Here is an 18,221-nt window from a genome sequence, read left to right as displayed (position 1 = left end):
TTTAGTCATGCTGTGAACATCACTACACAACTTTGGAGGCAGACTATTAAATTTTGTTTCCTTAATATTTGTGTATTATGCAAACTTTAATAAAAGCAATAGTATTTGAGGCATGAACAGCAGACAAGACCTCACAGTTTGAATATTGAATCCCAATATAAACGCATACACAGAGGAAAAACAGACAGAGTGTGAAAAGTCAAAAACGGATTACTTTATTTATCACATGGGGAAAACATCATCATGGATGAGATTCCTTAATGCATCATTGCAATGTGTTACATTCATTGATCAAACAAATACATTACACACAGAGCCAGGATCATAGCTTAGCTACATTAAAGACTTTTTATTTTTTAGGTTTATCACTTACTAAATGTTGCCATATTTTAAAGCAATAGTGTCTATATGTGATCATTTTGACTGTAAATCAAGTGTTGCTATAAACACAACTACATGTCTACCAAAGTTAATAACAGATAGTCCTACTATACTGGAAATGTGAGTTAAATCCCATCTGTATAATGAGATTAATGTGCTGGTGGACTTGGAGACCAAACTGGTTCACAAATGCAAAAGCTCAATAGTGTTAGTAAAAGACTAGCATCCAGCTAAACATGAAAATTAACTTTCACCGCATGTCAATATTATAAAAAGTTTAGAGACAGCATGTGACCTTCAATACAGAATAAATGCTGTAACCGTATGAACACTAAAGTAGAAACAGTACAGAATGACCTCAGCAATAAAGAGCGTTAGTCTTGTTTGTTTTTTAAAGTTTGTGTAAAGTCATTTCAGAGGATTGTTTGTAAACACATTATAAATGTTAGAAATATTTTGCAGAAACATGTTACAAAGCCTGTGAACTATGTAGTACTACTGAATCGTGAAGTTAAACCATTAGTTTTTCCACATTTCTGTGTTCAAGATTATTTGGGAAGAGCTAAAACAGTTGCTCAGTGACGCACTGCAGCCTCCAAGAATGGCCCCGCCCATAGGCCCTTGGACTTTTCCGCGAGTGGGCGTGGCTTCGGCGCCGACCGCGGACACGCTCCCAGCGTTTGAGAACAGAGAATCCGGCCTATTTTTCCAAGATTTTTATTAACTTACTTTTTTACGTGGCGTTTTTTAATCATTCAAATTTTTTTCTGTGGTGTGACTAACAGAACACATTTAATATCGGACTTTACACAGACTTTAATGATGGCTTTCATAGTGTTCAGTGTTGGGACCAGACTGGTTCAGTTTAGTTTGTTTGCCTGAAAAAGAATCGTTTTAGTTTTTAAAACTGTTAAGATTTCAGAACTGTAATAAATGTTAAATATATGCTTCTTGATGTGGAGAAGGACAATCATTTTCTGCACAACCGTCTTTGACAAAACATGCAAAATGTCATCACTGCATCATTAAGCATCCCAGTTATTTTTTGTTCTAGATAAAAAGCCCTTCTTTAGATGGCAAGACATGAACAACTTTAGAGAAACACACACAAGTTCCTGAAGACGCAGAGTAAACTTCGGGCAACCTTAAAATCTAACCCATCACTCACAATTACAAGTTCTTATATGAAACAACCAGTACACACTTATACACAAATACTCATCCGCCAAAAATCAATGAATGTGAGATTTTAAAGCAGCGTAGCAAAAATACATTCCAGCATTGATAAACACATCATGCTGCAGCGCAGGATTTAGGGCAAAGGCCTGTTAACAGAGGTACATAAACACTCACAGATTCAGTTTTTTATCCCTGCAATTGTTAAAACACGTTTTACCATGCTTAAACTTATAATTCTGTGTATTAACGGATTTACACGTCACAAATGCTTCTGTTTGTGATCATCTGCAGCGCAAAGAATTGTGGGAAAATCCCAATGGCCATAATTTGAAATCCCTGTGCTGGTGCTGAGGTTGTTTGATGTAAATATGAGGCAGGTGACGATAGTTAATGCATTAATTTCTCCAACTTTTTGTCTCACGAATGAAACACAAAAAACATTTAAAGTTAAAAATCAAAGGTCAACCCGATACGATTTTCATAATGCAAGACAAAATTATTATTCAATAAATACAAAAAGACTAAATTGTGCATTAGAGTTTAAATCAAATATTCACCTAAAACCCAATTACTTCACTGATCAAAAGAGCATATGGTATATCTGTAATCCAACAATGAAGTGATGGTCACTCCAGTCAGGATACACACACACAAAGAGAGGGAGGTGAAATGGAGGTAGAGGAGTAAAGGAGGAGGTGAAGAAAGAGATTCACGGCACAGAACCATCTGTGGTGCCTGTAACTTTCTCTTCATCACCCTGTTTATTGTGCTGCAACCGGGCGTAGCTCACCGCATCACCTCTGAAAGTGAGAAAAAGAGTTTTATCAATAACTATAGTAGTTAAATTAATTCACGAGTTTTCATGCAATTAAACTCATTTTCTCGAGCCCAGAGTATTTTCCGCTTCTTAACTGGGATAGATACCAGCTGAGATGGAGGTGATGGGATGGAGGAGGGATGTTGCAAAAACTGACACAGGACAGAGACCAGGGACAGCTACATACAGAGACTTCTTCTCACTGATTGGTTGGATTATTAGACCATGCTTCTCTCGAACTTAGTAATAAACCTCATTTATAATTAACACACAGCAAAAATATCAAATTTAAGTGATTTTGTGCATAAAACAAGCGAAAAAATATATGTATGGCAGATGTATGGCTGGTTTTATGCACAAAATCAATTAAATTTGATATTTTTGGTCTAAAAACTACTTATTTTCTTGGGTCGTTTTGCTCAACAAAAAAGCATCTTAATTTAAGAATTTTTTGATATTTTAACTGAAAACAAGACAAAAATACTAAGAATTTTTTTTCTTGCAAATAATTTTTTGCAGTGCAGATGAAGACGGACATAACATAAAAAACTACCCCATAATGTTTAAATGCTACAATTAGTGTAAGTGAGATTGGCTTTAAGAAAAGTAGCTCAATTTGTAGAGCATAGTGTCAACGGTTGTGTGTTCAAACCCAATAAGTAGACATATTTGGGGCTGCAACTAATGGTTATTTTCATAATCGATTAATCGGCCGATTATTTTTTCGATTAATCAGATAAAAACTTAAATATTTACTTAATTGGGAGTTTTAATTATTATAGTTATAAAGAACAAAAAATGTATGACGGAACAGCACCTGCCTTTAATTATAAGCGCACAGGTAGCGCTGTATAAAGCTAGTACATATCTGAGCTGTCTGACCGTGGTGCGGGAGCATGTTGACATCGAATTACATAAAAGATTATCATCGATTTGATCGTTTGTTGCAGACCCCAGACATATTGATTAAAAAAAGTGCAGAATAAGAGTCACTTTGGATAAAAGCGTGAATGTAAATGGGTTTAAGACCAGATATCCCACTTACTTCTTTCCAAGGGATGCGAGTCCATACAGCACTCCAGTGGCAAAGGCGATGGCATTCCCGAAGAGAGTGGTAATGTTTAACTTCAGACAAATAGGAAAAAGTGCCATCCTGAGGAAAAAGGTTTGGGTCAGTTTTAATTTAGGAGATAATTAGGTACTAGATAAGAAATTATGGAAACTGGAGCTCACCCGCAGTAGAAGAGAGCTTTCTGCCACGGCTTTAATCTGTCTGCACGCGCCGCCACTGCGTTTGCGAACTCAATAAACTGACAGCAGAAGGGGACCTCACAGAGAAACAGCACAAATGCTGTTAACCTGAAGAAGAAATCAGTTAAGAAGACATTTCACAAGACTTTTTTGAGATGTAAAATAAATCTTTGGTGTCTTCAGAGTACGTATGTGAAGTTTAAGCTCAAAAAACCCAACAGATCATTTATTGTAGCATTAAATTGCCACTTTGTATGTGTAAGCAATGTGTCCTTTTAAATGCAAATGAGCTGATGAAATGCAAACACTGACCGCCATGATGGTGATTCGTTGATATTGAAACTCAATTGTGCTGTCAATTATTTTGTTCTCTCTCTGCACTAAATGGCAGTGCCATGGTTGGATAGAGCAGATTAAGGGGCGGTATTATTATTATAAGATCCCCTTCTGACATCACAAGGGGAGACAAATTTCAATGAGCTATTTTTTCACATGCTTGAAGAGAATGGTTTACCAAAACTGAGTTACTGGGTTGATCTTTTTCACATTTTCTAGGTTGACAGAAGCATTGGGGACCCAACTATAGCACTTAAACATGGAAAAAGTCAGATTTTTATGATATGTCCCCTTTAAACTCACAGCTTAAGGACCACTTTTCATGCTAACATACATAAACTAAAACTAAATAAAGTATATATATAACTAAAAAGTATAATGTCCTTACACCATCCAGACTCCAGCTGCAATGTTTAAGGGATTCACCGTCACGCAATTCCAAACTCCCATTGTGGCACATGCTATAAGAGAGACAGAAAGAGAGATTTTGTACATAATTTGTACTTTTCGCATCTACCAATGCATTAAATAATTATTTAAAATAATAAATGAATAACAATCGCTAGCATCCATGCAGGTTGCTCTGTATTTGAAGGTTCAGAGAGACCGACAGTTTTCCCGCAAGAGCAGAGAATCCAAGAATCCTGCCTGTTTTTCCAAGAAATGTATAACTTATTTTATTTGTCGTTTTTTTTATCATACAAATTTGGCTTGGTGGTTAAAGGTGCTGTGTGTAGATTTTAGTGGCATCTAGTGGTGAGATTGCAAGTTGCAACCAATGGCTCAGTTTACTGCTCAGCACTATCATTTGAAACGCACAGAGAAACTACGGTAGCCGCCACAGGACAAGCATGTTGTTGCCGGAGACAACGTAGTGACGAAACGCGCTGTATAAAGCAGTTTGTCCGTTTAGGTATAAACACGATGGTGCAAAATGGCGACTTCCATGTTAGGGGACCCGCAGTGTATGTAGATAAAAACGGTTAATGCTAAGGTAATAAAAACAATACAATTCATTTTGTAAGGTCTAAATACACCGCTGATAATATCGTTATGTAGATTACATTGCATTACTATCAAGAGATGCCCCTAAAAGTTACACACTGTACCTTTAATATCACATTTTTCTGTGGTGTCAGAGAACAGATTTAATATCGGACTTTATTATTCCACTTTAAACTGGGACAAATGGTTTGAATAGAGGATTTATATCTCATTCGTGCAGAGTGGCTGTTACATTAACAGATCGAGCCAACAGTAAAACCCCAAAAATGACAGACAATCTGTGCAGAGCAGCTGAAGTAACAGGAGCATTTGTTGGGCTTGACTGCACAGCTGCATCTATCATCCATGTCTCAGCATTTTTGGTAGAGGACAGAGAACTATTGATGCTGGCTGACGCTTAAACAACACTCACACACAGCAGTGGAGGAAAATGTTTGTCTTATGCACACTGAAACCTTTGTATGTAATCTATTAATTAGAGTATCTGCCTGAGGTCAAATCATTCTGTATCATAAACTGAGAAAGTGTATTATTGATCCTCAGACCTCCTTCTAAGCAAAGAAGTCAATAGCCCAAGCAACTCTTCACAAAAGACTTGTGTGAGTGGTTGGAGACAAAAAATATAAAACCTGCTTCTTGACTATCATAATGTTAAATTTGGGGTCTTTTTGGACAACAAGGACATTGAATTTTTTAACAAAAGACACGACAGGACAAAGGAATAAGATGACGTGAACAAGGGATGAGAAGAAAAAGTTGCTGTTGCTATGACACCTGTGTTACCATGACAGTTCTGAAATGAAAAGTCTCTGTAATAGACCTTCACAATTGAATACAGCACCTTAGTGTGAGTTTCTTGATCAAAGTAGTCTTTGTTGAAAGAAATTATTGATTATGTTAAGTGTAAATGGGTATCAGCACTTGGAAAGGTTTCAGATACCATCACACAATGATACACCTGTCACAGTTATGGCACATATTTAGATACTTACATATGCCACCCAGCACACCAGATATTTTGCAGATCCACCGGTACCACCAGGACATGCCATCGTCATCTGTTCCCGTTTTTGTTGGAGCTGCCGCCTCCTCGGAGCTCATTTTCCACCGTTAAATAATTCAGACTCCCAATGTCTCACTTACAACTCCCGGCAGGTGCAGTACCACCGGCGGCCTGTAGCTGTCGCCTTTTCCCGACACGGACACTGGCTGTGAAGTACAGTTGACTGTAATATCAGCCAAATAAACAATAGCGCAAAAAAGTTATCAAAAAACCGCCACTTAATACGACGTAAAGATGCGGTAGTTGATGTTTAACTGGTTAAAAAATTAGAATGAAACACGGGCTGGTTTATTTATTAGACGGCGCTGTTCTATAGGGCATTATAATGGCAGAAAGCCGCAACACATTAAAATAATATTCAAACCTCTGAAGATTGTTGTCGGGGTTCCTCCGCTTGGAAAAATCTGTGTTATTACAGGATCTTTAACTCCGTGTCTTCAGAATAGTATAATCTTGTCTATTATGTCAGTTTAACGTAGTAGAGCATTTGCTCCTGTTGTCTTGTTTGAGGTTCCCTTGTCTGCGTTGCATTGTAGGCGGAGCCAATAATGCGTCACTGCACACATTGGTGCTTCAGGTGCATCAACAGACACAGCATTTGCGCAATTAGAATTTTATTTAAAACAAATATAAATGCAAATATAAACAGATAAAACATGTAAAATATATTATAATATTTTATAATAAAATGCTACAAAAATTTAGGAAAGAAACCCTAAGAAAAATTAGATTTCAATTAGCACAAGTTAAATTAAATCTTTGAAGAAACCTTCATAAAGTAACAAAAAATACTTTATTTAAAAATATTTTTTATTTAAGGCGTAAAATAACATTTTTAAACACCCCCCCCAAAAAAAATAAAAAAAATAATAGAAGACACAACTGAGAATTATTTAAGTTGTCAACATATTTAGGAGCAAAATGATCAGGGTTTTCAACCGAGAAAAAAACTCTGGGAACCGAGGAGTGGTTTACATCTGTCGACCTAAAAATAAACGAACTTAGATCAACCCAGAAATTATTTTGTAGACTGGTCTGAAACAGGCTGACGTCAGCGCCACGAACAATCGCGAGATTATCAGTTTGCCCTCAGAGTGCAGATATGTAAATCATAAACCCGGCTTCACCCAGAACACTTGCGCATTATATAGCAATATCACATGGTTTATAAATCTACAAACAAGATTAAAGGATCCACAGCTGCTGTGCGAAGTTTTGTTGCCAGGTGGCTGAACTGCGTTACATTCACGAACCGAAACCTCGGACCCAGACCAGCAGCAGAACTCTGAACCGGACCGGAGAAGATGAGCTTCTTATTGTGAGTTTAACTATGTAATTGATCGACTCACACCGGTTTGTATAGTTTCGCTAAAGAGCTCATTGAGTTGTTTGGATCAGATTGACTTTAATTATCATTAAATGTGTCTGAATTTGCACACGGCTAATACTTTCGTGGTCGGGCATCTTTGTTTACCCGATTCAGATTCACATTTATCCTGGTTTGTGATGTGTTTTGTTGGAAACTGGGTAGCTCTTATGTAACGACTGGTTGTTTATCGTTCATGCTGGGCTGAGTGTGTTCAGAAACACGCCGCGTGCCTTGTCACTTTGTATCAGAGTTGCATTGTGTGTCTCTATAAATGCTTTCCTGGGAATCTGTGCCTTCGTGTGCCTTTACCAAAATGCATGAAGTGCAATCCTATTTTAATGTAAAACAATAAAGATGATCGTGCATATGTCCTAGAGACCTTTTTAGGATTGTATAAAGACAGTTGTATGTCTGATTATATATAAAAAACATTATTTAACTCAACTAAACGAACTTGCTTTAGTCTTATCATTTTGAAGGGGAACTGGGGAAGGGTGGTTGTATTTGCTTTTCTTGGTAATTATATGTTTACATCTTCACTAAAAGGAAGTGAGTTGGGAAACTCTGTAAAGCAGAACATTACTTAATCTGATCCGGTAATCTAATGGGTTCACATTTGTTTGTTTTTAGATGTCTTAAATTGAATTTACTAAGTGAAATTATGAGCAGACATGATGATGACAGGGAAGCTGGTTTACACAGATCAGCTGAGAATGTGTCACGACTGTTTCAAAACATTAAGTTCTCGTGATGGATCATTGGACGCCTGAAATTTAGAGAAGTCCATCAGAACTACAAGACATGTGATGTCATTACATTGTCTTATTTTCTAGTTATGTTATGGTTTGCATTTTAAGAAATGTTGATTGGAATGTGCGTTTGATTAAAACTGGATGAACCTGATTTTTGTATCTTTAGATTTGCGTTTCGATGTAAACGGTGTAATGTTATAACACAAGTCCTTATGCAGTACTGATTTGCTACTGATAGCATTAGTTCATATGCACTTTTATAATTTGCCAATTGTTTGTTATTCTCCATCTCATCCAGTGGGAATCGTTCATCAAAGACGTTTAAGCCGAAGAAGAACATTCCAGAAGGTTCACACCAGTATGAGCTGCTCAAACATGCCGAAGCTACGCTGGGCAGCGGGAACCTCCGTATGGCTGTCATGCTTCCTGATGGAGAAGATCTTAATGAATGGGTTGCTGTTAACAGTAAGGACCACGAGTGATGTCATATTTTATTAATGCATCTTGATTAATAGCACATACTGTACTGTTACTGTAGTGTAGATTGTTCTGTTTTTTCTCCCTTTGTGTGTTTGTATGCTTTTCTCATTTTCTTCTTAACAACTTTGACCCTTGACCTATTGATCACACCGGGCCAGACCCACCTACCAATCACCCAGTCAGTCCCAGTGGACCTTTTGTCCATTTCAGAATTACTTACACACCTCCCCCAGTGCCCTAAAACAGGGCCTCTCAAACCTTTGTATATGTTTCCTCTCGTCTGACACACCTGATTCAGGTCTTGTCGTCTCTACTAATGAGCTGATGAGTTGAAAAGGTGAGTCAGATGAGGAAGACAAAATGTGCATGACAGGTTTGAGATGCCCTGCCTTAAAATCTTTCCTCTGTAGACAGCTCACTGGGTTTTGGTAACACCTAAGAGGATTTTTTATTCACGTAGAAGTAATAAGTAAGCAGTCACTAAGGAGTGTAGAGTTGAGTACTGTAACTTTAAAGATATTTAATCAAGTCTGTCTAAATTTAGTTTTAAGGAAATAATAATTGTACTTTTTTTAATTTGAGAAAAAAATAAATAATCCCAAACATTTTTGTTTTGGTTTTAATAACTACACCTTATTCTCGCCATAAACATAGCCATAGAAGTTGGCATGACATTAACAAAGAGAGAGAGGTAGAGCGAGAATGAATGGGAGATAAAAAGAAAGAGAAACAAAAAAATAGAAAGCATGAAGAAAAGAAGGAAAGATAGAAGGAAGGAAGGAAGAAAAGTAAAGAATAAAAGAAATGAAGTAAGAAAAAAGGAAGGAAAGGAAAGATAAGATAAGGAAAATATGGAAAGATAAGGAAGAAAGTGAGAAATGAGGAAAGGTAAACAATAAAATAAATGAATTAAGAAAAAAGGAAGGAAAGGAAAGATAAGGAAGAAAGGACGAACTTGAGAATGGATGAAAGAAGAAAGGAAATAAGTAAGGAAACGATAAAGAAGAAAAGAAAGTAAAAAAGAAAGAAAGGAAGAGAGAATTTAAGGGAGAAATAGGGAAAGATGGGAAAGAAAAACAGGGAGGAAAGGAAGAAAGTTAGAAAAGGAAAAAAGAGGGAAGGAGGAAAGAAATGAAGAAAGGAAGGAAGGAAGGAAGGAAATGAATGAATGAAGGAAGGAAGGAAATGAATGAAGGAATGAATGAAGGAAGGAAATGAAGGAAATGAATGAAGGAAGGAAATGAAGGAAATGAAGGAAGGAAGGAAGGAAGGAAATGAAGGAAGGAAGGAAGGAAGGAAATGAATGAATGAATGAATGAATGAATGAATGAATGAATGAATGAATGAATGAAGGAAGGAAGGAAGGAAGGAAGGAAGGAAGTGAATGGGAGGAAGGAAGTGAATGGGAGGAAGGAAGGAAGGAAGTGAATGGGAGGAAGGAAGGAAGGAAGGAAATGAATGGGAGGAAGGAAGGAAGGAAATGAATGGGAGGAAGGAAATGAATGGGAGGAAGGAAATGAATGGGAGGAAGGAAATGAATGGGAGGAAGGAAATGAATGGGAGGAAGGAAATGAATGGGAGGAAGGAAATGAATGGGAGGAAGGAAATGAATGGAAGGAAATGAATGGGAGGAAAGGAAGGAAGGAAGGAAGGAAGGAAATGAATGGGAGGAAGGAAATGAATGAGAGGAAAGGAAGGAAATGAATGAGAGGAAAGGAAGGAAATGAATGGGAGGAAGGAAATGAATCGGAGGAAGGAAATGAATGGGAGGAAGGAAATGAATGGGAGGAAGGAAATGAATGGGAGGAAAGGAAGGAAGGAAGGAAGGAAGGAAATGAATGGGAGGAAAGGAAGGAAGGAAGGAAGGAAATGAATGAGAGGAAAGGAAGGAAGGAAGGAAGGAAGGAATGAAGGAAGGAAGGAAATGAATGGGAGGAAAGGAAGGAAGGAAGGAAGGAAGGAAATGAATGGGAGGAAACGAAGGAAGGAAGGAAATGAATGGGAGGAAAGGAATGAAGGAAGGAATGAAGGAAGGAAGGAAGGAATGAAGGAAGGAAGGAGGAAAGGTAGGCAGAAAAAAGGAGGAAGGAAGGAATGAAGGAAGGAAATGAATGGGAGGAAAGGAAGGAAGGAAGGAAGGAAGGAAGGAAGGAAATGAATGGGAGGAAAGGAAGGAAGGAAGGAAGGAAGGAAGGAAGGAAATGAATGGGAGGAAAGGAAGGAAGGAAGGAAATGAATGGGAGGAAAGGAAGGAAGGAAGGAAGGAAGGAAGGATGAAAGGAAAGGGAGGAAAGGAAGGAAGGAAGGATGAAAGGAAAGGGAGGGAAGGAAGGAAGGAAGGAAGGATGAAAGAAAGGAAGGAAGGAGGAAAGGAAGAAAGGAAGAAAATAAGAGAAAGAAGAAAGAAAGTTGCACTATATAGTCTTGATTTATGTATATTTTCATTATAAAAAATGAAAAGTTAAAGTTTTTCCTGATATGATCTCTCTGTTTTTGCAGCGGTGGATTTCTTCAACCAGATAAACATGCTGTACGGCACCATCACAGATTTCTGCTCAGAGAGCAGCTGCCCGGTCATGTCAGCTGGACCCAAGTAAGCAAGACTAGACGTAGTGTCAGCAAATTCATCTCTCTTCTTCTGCACTTCACTAATCTCTTTCTGTTTAGATACGAGTATCACTGGGCGGACGGGACCAACATTAAGAAGCCTATCAAGTGCTCGGCTCCCAAGTACATTGATTATTTGATGACGTGGGTTCAAGATCAACTTGATGACGAGACTCTGTTTCCTTCTAAAATAGGTACTCAGTGACATCACAACCTCACGATGTGGCATATACCCAAATGCTTATAAAGTATTAACTCCAATATTTTCTGTTACTCTATCAATGGCTCATCTCTGCAGGCGTTCCTTTCCGGAAGAACTTCATGTCGGTGGCCAAGACCATTCTGAAGCGCCTGTTCAGAGTTTACGCTCATATTTATCATCAACACTTTGACGCAGTCATGCAGTTACAGGAAGAAGCCCACCTCAACACATCATTCAAACACTTCATCTTCTTCGTCCAGGTGCTTATCATCTTCAACTGTGTTCCAACTATTAAAATACACATTTTGGTCATAGAGCTATATGAACTTTTTTTCTTAAAAGTAACAACATTTGATGATGCGAGTTCTTCTGTTTTTTAGGAGTTTAATTTGATGGATCGCAAGGAGTTGGCACCACTTCAAGAACTCATCGAGAAGCTAACAACTAAAGACAGATAAAGAGAGAGAGAGAGAGGGAAAGAGCCGAAGAGTACTAAATGCTGATGGAAAACCGTGATATGTATCTTTAACTACTCATTTGCTTTATAAAGATGATTTTAGCCCAACAGCACATGCTACTGTAGGTGAACTGTTGTAAATGTATAGAATCTGCACAATGCTAACGGTTATAAAGGGATCATGGCTAATAACATCAGGCCTATCATCTTAAATATACATTTATTGAAGTTTGATAAAAGGATGAAACGGTAACACTTTGTTTTAAGTTTCTTAAGATATTCACATTATTAATTTACTCTGTGGTCACAGAAAAGGTAAAATTTTACTGAAGACTGTTGAATTATGTACTACAGTGATTCCACTTGTTAGCATGGTGCCTGTATCACGTAAAACAGCGTTTGATTTGAATGTTTTAAAGATGTTTGAGTCTTAAAGCTGCAGATGCGGTTAAATAGGTGAAGTCTATTTTCCTATGCAATATTATAAATGATCATTGCTGATAATATGAGATCCTGAACCACAAGATCAGCCATAAAGGTTAATTTTCGAAATTGAGAGCTGAATAAATAAGCTTTCCATTGAGGTCGATTCAACTTTTTGAAAATCTGGAATTTGAGGGTTTAAAGTTGTCCAGATGAAGTCCTTAGGAACAAATACATTTTCCATTTATGTTAGACAATATTACATAACATTTTCATGAAACTTGATCTTAATATCCCAATGATTTTTGACCTCATCATTTTGACCCATGCAATGTATTGTTGGCTATGGCTATAAATATACCCATGCAACTTGTGGTTTTGTCGTCCGGGGTCACATTTATTAGAGTTACATGATCATATTTTATTTAGCTTGTTTTGTCATGATGCATTTATAATGTTTGGATTTTATACGGATAAGTCAAGGGTTTTTCAGACTACTAAAATAGAAATGTTGTGATGAAATGTGCATGTTAAAATGGCCCGTCTGTTGAACCCAAGTGGATAATGATAAAAACGGCCTTGATGCAATGAAGCTGCTTGTCGTTTTCATGATAACAGCTCGAAGACTGCTGTAAGATGTATGTTTTGCAAAGCCACTCCAACCGTTTCCTTATCTGAGGTCATTCATGCAACATTTTGAAGTGTATGTGAATACATTAGGATTTTGGTCAGTTTATATGAAAGATTTTGTTTTTGAAGTGATTGTTCTTTTCTACCTCCCATGTTAATATTTTATTCATTGCATCACTTTGCTTTGGATGCTTTTTAATCATTACTTTAAAATCTTTATCATTTTTTAGGTTTTATTTTTGGAGGTTATAAAATCCGGTGTTTCTGCTAAAAGTGTAAAAGTGCCAACCATTGAATAATATAGGATAAAGCTGAAATATTTATAACATTTTTGTCACAGAAACAATCTATTTTCCCTTGATTGTATAATAATTGTAACAATAGCAACTGATGTTATTTCTGCTGTAAATAGAGCAAATAAAACGATTCTCTTAAGACATTTTGTTCATGTTTGTTTTATTTATATATATAACGTATTTTTTTGATACATAACTTAGTGTATTGTTATGAATGTATAGCAGCTGTATCCGGATGGGCGGAGCCTGCAGTTTAAGCGCCAGAATTTAAGTTCCCGCCTCCTAGCCGTGTTGCTTACTGTACAGTAACTGTAACGAGTGTTGTTAAATTTTGCTTAGTTATAGCCTTAAATAAAATGTCTCACACAGCTAAAAGAGCCTGTCCGAGTCCTCTGAATGACAGTCTGGAGAAGAGGATTAAACGCATCTCTATTGAAGGAAACATCGGTAAGTAATTCATTAAATAGATCGTTTTCAGTACAACTATTGTATGCAAATGTGTTTTACTTATGGATTTAATAACCTTTTATGAATTTCGATTAATTTAGAGGTTTAACTTTATCCGTAATAATAATAACACATGTGTTAAGGAACTTGATTCTGACATTTCCTGTAATCTGGCGCGCGCGCGGTTCTGACAAAGGTTACGCGCATTTTCTATTTGGCCATTTTAAATTAATATAAACTCCTATATTTTGTTTTGTACATATTAAGAATCGCGTTTCTTATTGCGGAAGTTGTGAATTTATGTTATTAAAAGCATATTTTCATGCCAGGCGCTCATGTTCGATTATTGATGGGAAGGGTCATGAGTTTCGGTTATTTATTCCTTTAAAATGTATTACAGTATTTAAATTGTATTTGTATTTTAATCTTGGTATGTTTTAGCCGCGGGAAAATCCACTTTTGTTCGTTTGTTGGATGATCACGAGCAGGAATGGGAGATCGTACCAGAACCCATCGCTAGATGGTGCAATGTACAAACGCAACACGAAGACCACGAGGTACAGTCTACGTTTGTGGCCGTTTCTCAATCCGAAGGCTGCATCCTTCGAAGGTCGCATTTGCAGGCTGCATACTGTCTTAGTTCATAGTATTAACAATTATAAAGTAGATTATTATTCTTAGTTAATCGTACGTTGCTGTAATATGAATGTAATGCTCAGTTAACTTAAGTAAACCTTGATGACGTATGTAGCCTGCATATGCGTCCTCCGGAGGCTGCAGCCTTCGCAACTTTTTTCTCTTATTGACATGAAAAATAACTCTATCTGCTCTCTATTTTCGGTATATGTCTCTCACACACACACACACACGACATTTTTTAGATGCTAAATAATAAAACCTTACATATATGCTGCATTTTCTGCTTGCCAAACGATAGTAAAACAAGTGCATATATGTGTTGATTAACACCAGTGTGAGCTCAAAGGGAACTAAACACAAACGACAAAAAATCCCTAGACAATATTTGGTTAAGGGTAATTGGACTAATGGCTTAGCAAAGTGAAATTCGATATGTTTTTGCATCATTGGTTTGCAGGTGCCATGTGGTTTGATATGTTGTCATCAATGCACTGGTATTCATACACAGCACCAAATATTATTGGGCCTCTGTACGTTACATGTTTATGCGATAGCCTCTGTATGAGCAACCGCTGCGATGGAAACAGTGCTTGTAAACACATACATCCCCCGGGACTCGACAGATGGTTTAGTCGTCACCAGCTGAGCTGAGCATTGAACCAGAACAGAACTCATCTATATACACTCATCTGCTATAGTTAAAATGCATGCATGTTTCCTGTACATGATGAACTCTGTCTCTCTTGGGTTGTTACTCGGTGGATGTGAATGACCATTCACTCACAAGGCCACAACTTGAATATCATTTAAACTTATGTTGTGTTCTTGTAACTCAACGTAGCACTTTTGGATTCCCAGGAAGCATGCAAACTAATAAAATCTGTCTTCCAAATACAGAAATGTAAATCGTATTACAGTTGTATGCAAATATCACCGTCCTAATAGCACAGAAGATCCATACTTAACAGGAACATAATCAGTCAATCAAGTCATTTTTAGATTTTAAAAAGACCCATAATACAATTGCTGTTGCTTTATATTGACCAATCAGCATCCAGACTGGAACAGGATCAGTATTATAAAATAGAGTTAGTTAACAAAGCATTTTGCAGTTATGGATAATAAATGTACATGGTATATAATCTGTGTGCTTTTACAGGAATTAACCACATCTCAAAAAAGCGGCGGGAACGTTCTCCGAATGATGTACGAGAAGCCCGAACGCTGGGCGTACACCTTCCAGAGTTACGCCGTCATGAGTCGCATTCGAACCCAGATCAATTCCACCAATGGAAAGCTGCGAGAGGCGGAGAATCCCGTGCAGTTTTTTGAGCGTTCAGTGTACAGCGACAGGTAAATAAGACTTAAGTTATTTAAGGGTTATGGATATGGATGTTGTGAATATGGATGAGCTAATGTGTGTATGTTGCAGGTATATCTTTGCATCTAACCTATACGAAAGCGAGTGCATGAATGAAACTGAATGGGCGATCTATCAGGACTGGCACAGCTGGCTGCATAAACAGTTCGGGCAGCACATTGAACTGGATGCCATCATTTACCTGCGGGCAAAGCCAGAGGTACATTTACTTCCTATTTTGCATTTGGCGGGCATTTTAATCCAAAGCAATCTTAGTCATGCATTATTTGTTTGCTGATAATCAAACACGCGACTAGCACCATGCTAAAAGATCAGACACACAAATACACTACAGAGCGTGGACAGACTTTCATGCATGCAGCAGGATAAAACGTCAAAGACGGTTTTGTGATTTATGTTCCAGCGGTGTTTGGAAAGATTGCATCTGAGAGGCCGAGAAGAGGAACAGGGAATTCCTCTGGAATATCTGGAAAAACTTCACTATAAACATGAGTGCTGGTTACATCACAGGAATTTGAGTATGGTATCACACACTACAGACACACAGCCAGTACAGGATCTTCTCTCATATACACACTTGACCAAATGTTTCTTATGTACTCAGCAATATTTTAATGGAAAGATTTAAAGATCCTAATTCTTGGATTAAGGTTGGTGAAGAAATAAGTTATGAGTGTCATTCATTCAAACCAGGACCTTTTCTAATAGACAAGTTGGAGGCATAGTGAAGAAACAACAACAAGTGACTAGCATTCATGGGAACACCAGTACTGTTTAAAAGCATCCCAGAATGCACCTCACCTTTATTCTAAAATGTGAAATTCAGGCTAAAGTCTTATAATCTATTGATGAGATTTGGAGCATCAAAGTTTGATTTGGCCTTACTCAGTCAATAATAAAGATATCAAGGTTATATTTTTTTACACAATGCTCTTTAAATTTTGTATGATTTTATGTATAGAAAAAAATTTTTTTTTGTTGCATCAAATGCATATTTCTGTGTGTTTGCAGTATGGAGTTTCAATATCTGAATGAAGTGCCGATTCTTACTCTGGATGTCAATGATGATTTCAAAGACAACACAAACAAGTGTGCTGATATGATTGAGAAGGTATGACACATTAACTGTGCACAACACACCCAATTTATCTACACACATAATTGCTTCACGCATTCCCAAAAACATGTCATGTCATTCTGTATATGCGTATTGCACATTTTGCATACTTGTGGATCCATACTTACAGATGCTAAAAACAATGAGCACAGTAATAAATAATATTTAAGTAACTTCTATTTTGTCTTTTTTCTTTGTAGGTGAAAGAATTTCTAAGCACGCTGTGATGAAGAAAAATTGTGCTTTTATGTTTTGTGTTTGTTTATAAAGTGATATATATATTTTTTGTACTTGTTTTACAGTCTTGGGGATTAAATCCTTAATAATAGTAATAATAAACTTCTGTTTTCTTTTTCAAGAACTTCATTGCAGGGTTTTCGCTTTTTATTTGTTGTTAACCGGTGCTATACTATTTGAGGACACATCGTTCTACACTTCATTTGAAGCATTACATAAGCAAATTTCCTAAATGTTGTCAGTAATAATTTATCATCGTAATGATGAAGAGCCGAAACTTTCATTTACTCTGGATTTCTGATTACCCAACAGCCTTTTTCTTGACAATAACAGAGTTATGAAACAAGTCAAACTTGTTTGCATTTTTTTAAGTTTTAGTAAATGTTGTGCAATTATACAATACCAACTATTTGTACCGCTAAAAATATCATGAACAGATTTAACCCTCAGGGTTTAAAATAAAAGTCATTCCTGGAAATAATCATGTTGTGAAAATAGATTTGTATAGTTATGCTTCGCATTCAGTAGCAGAGAGATAAATAATTCATTGAATTGCATTCAGATGTCAGCAAGAAATTTTTCTTTCTTTTCATGCTTTTCTAGTAATCACAAAGGGATTGAAAAACATAATGTTGTGGGAACACTGACCTTTACACATTGTTTTATTATGTAATTCATCTCTAATGGACTGTTACGCTACATCTCATCTGATGAGGATTCCAGATTTCTAAATAAAGTTGGAAGCAGAATTTCTGAAAAATTTTGTTTAGCTTTTTCTAGTATTTAAGATCACCTTGTGTACCTCATGAAGAGCAAGAAAGTTTAACCTTTTGTACAAATAAGTTCACATGGTCAATGTCACAGATTTGTGTATGTAATCTAAAGTAACTTTATACAAAGACTTTAATTATGCTTGTGAACCATTCTTTGTTTTTTTTCTGTGTGTATATATCACAATAATTACATTGTTGAATCTAACTCACATAAATCAGGATAGAATAAATGCACAAGTTTCCTAAACTTAAATGATCACAAATTTATTTTATTTTGATTTGTGGATGTAATGACAAACCATATTTTTATTGCATTTTCTGACTTGTGTGACACTGCATATATACTTCATCATCATAATATTTTATTGAAGACCCTTAA

General features: G+C 36.7%; 3 protein-coding genes across 4 annotated transcripts; 2 read left to right on the top strand and 1 right to left on the bottom strand.

Annotated features, from left to right (window-relative positions):
- Positions 1-192: 192 nt before the first annotated feature.
- cacfd1 (calcium channel flower domain containing 1) lies at positions 193-6,591 on the bottom strand. Of its 2 annotated transcripts, none has more exons than XM_055179308.2 (6): positions 6,397-6,591; positions 5,962-6,195; positions 4,353-4,425; positions 3,611-3,736; positions 3,423-3,530; positions 193-2,360 (listed from the first exon to the last, which is right to left on the bottom strand). In XM_055179308.2, the coding sequence occupies exons 2-6, from the start codon at positions 6,068-6,070 to the stop codon at positions 2,270-2,272; spliced, it is 507 nt and encodes a 168-aa protein (XP_055035283.1). In that variant the 5' UTR covers positions 6,071-6,195; positions 6,397-6,591; the 3' UTR covers positions 193-2,269. The 2 variants fall into 2 exon arrangements, with proteins under 2 accessions (XP_055035283.1, XP_055035285.1); XM_055179310.2 differs by having other exon boundaries at positions 5,962-6,178.
- A 599-nt stretch (positions 6,592-7,190) lies between these two features.
- mob1bb (MOB kinase activator 1Bb) lies at positions 7,191-13,389 on the top strand. Its single transcript, XM_055179307.2, has 6 exons — positions 7,191-7,350; positions 8,452-8,618; positions 11,133-11,226; positions 11,301-11,434; positions 11,539-11,702; positions 11,823-13,389. The coding sequence occupies exons 1-6, from the start codon at positions 7,337-7,339 to the stop codon at positions 11,898-11,900; spliced, it is 651 nt and encodes a 216-aa protein (XP_055035282.1). The 5' UTR covers positions 7,191-7,336; the 3' UTR covers positions 11,901-13,389.
- Positions 13,390-13,473: 84 nt separating this feature from the next.
- On the top strand, positions 13,474-17,550 carry dck (deoxycytidine kinase). The gene is made up of 7 exons (XM_073871502.1): positions 13,474-13,695; positions 14,137-14,252; positions 15,494-15,687; positions 15,767-15,914; positions 16,119-16,239; positions 16,732-16,826; positions 17,033-17,550. Exons 1-7 carry the CDS (start codon positions 13,605-13,607, stop codon positions 17,057-17,059), a joined length of 792 nt encoding a protein of 263 aa, XP_073727603.1. The 5' UTR covers positions 13,474-13,604; the 3' UTR covers positions 17,060-17,550.
- Positions 17,551-18,221: the final 671 nt, after the last annotated feature.

Source organism: Misgurnus anguillicaudatus, chromosome 9, assembly GCF_027580225.2.
Source record: "Misgurnus anguillicaudatus chromosome 9, ASM2758022v2, whole genome shotgun sequence".
NCBI classification, from domain to species: domain Eukaryota; kingdom Metazoa; phylum Chordata; class Actinopteri; order Cypriniformes; family Cobitidae; genus Misgurnus; species Misgurnus anguillicaudatus.
Note: the sequence above shows the minus strand (reverse complement) of the source record. Positions and strands in the feature narration are given on the sequence as shown.

Excerpts from the sequence above, each read along its gene's own strand:
- cacfd1 (XM_055179308.2), bottom strand. The coding sequence starts at position 6,070 with ATGAGCTCCGAGGAGGCGGCAGCTCCAACAAAAACGGGAACAGATGAC. Across the intron at positions 4,426-5,961 it reads TGGTGTGCTGGGTGGCATAT|CATGTGCCACAATGGGAGTT; the intron begins GTAAGTATCTAA and ends TCTCTCTTATAG. Across the intron at positions 3,737-4,352 it reads GCAGCTGGAGTCTGGATGGT|GTTAACAGCATTTGTGCTGT; the intron begins GTAAGGACATTA and ends TTTCTTCTTCAG.
- dck (XM_073871502.1), top strand. The coding sequence starts at position 13,605 with ATGTCTCACACAGCTAAAAGAGCCTGTCCGAGTCCTCTGAATGACAGT. Across the intron at positions 13,696-14,136 it reads CTCTATTGAAGGAAACATCG|CCGCGGGAAAATCCACTTTT; the intron begins GTAAGTAATTCA and ends GGTATGTTTTAG. Across the intron at positions 16,827-17,032 it reads GTGCTGATATGATTGAGAAG|GTGAAAGAATTTCTAAGCAC; the intron begins GTATGACACATT and ends TTTTCTTTGTAG.
- mob1bb (XM_055179307.2), top strand. Across the intron at positions 11,227-11,300 it reads GTCATGTCAGCTGGACCCAA|ATACGAGTATCACTGGGCGG; the intron begins GTAAGCAAGACT and ends CTTTCTGTTTAG. Across the intron at positions 11,435-11,538 it reads TCTGTTTCCTTCTAAAATAG|GCGTTCCTTTCCGGAAGAAC; the intron begins GTACTCAGTGAC and ends TCATCTCTGCAG.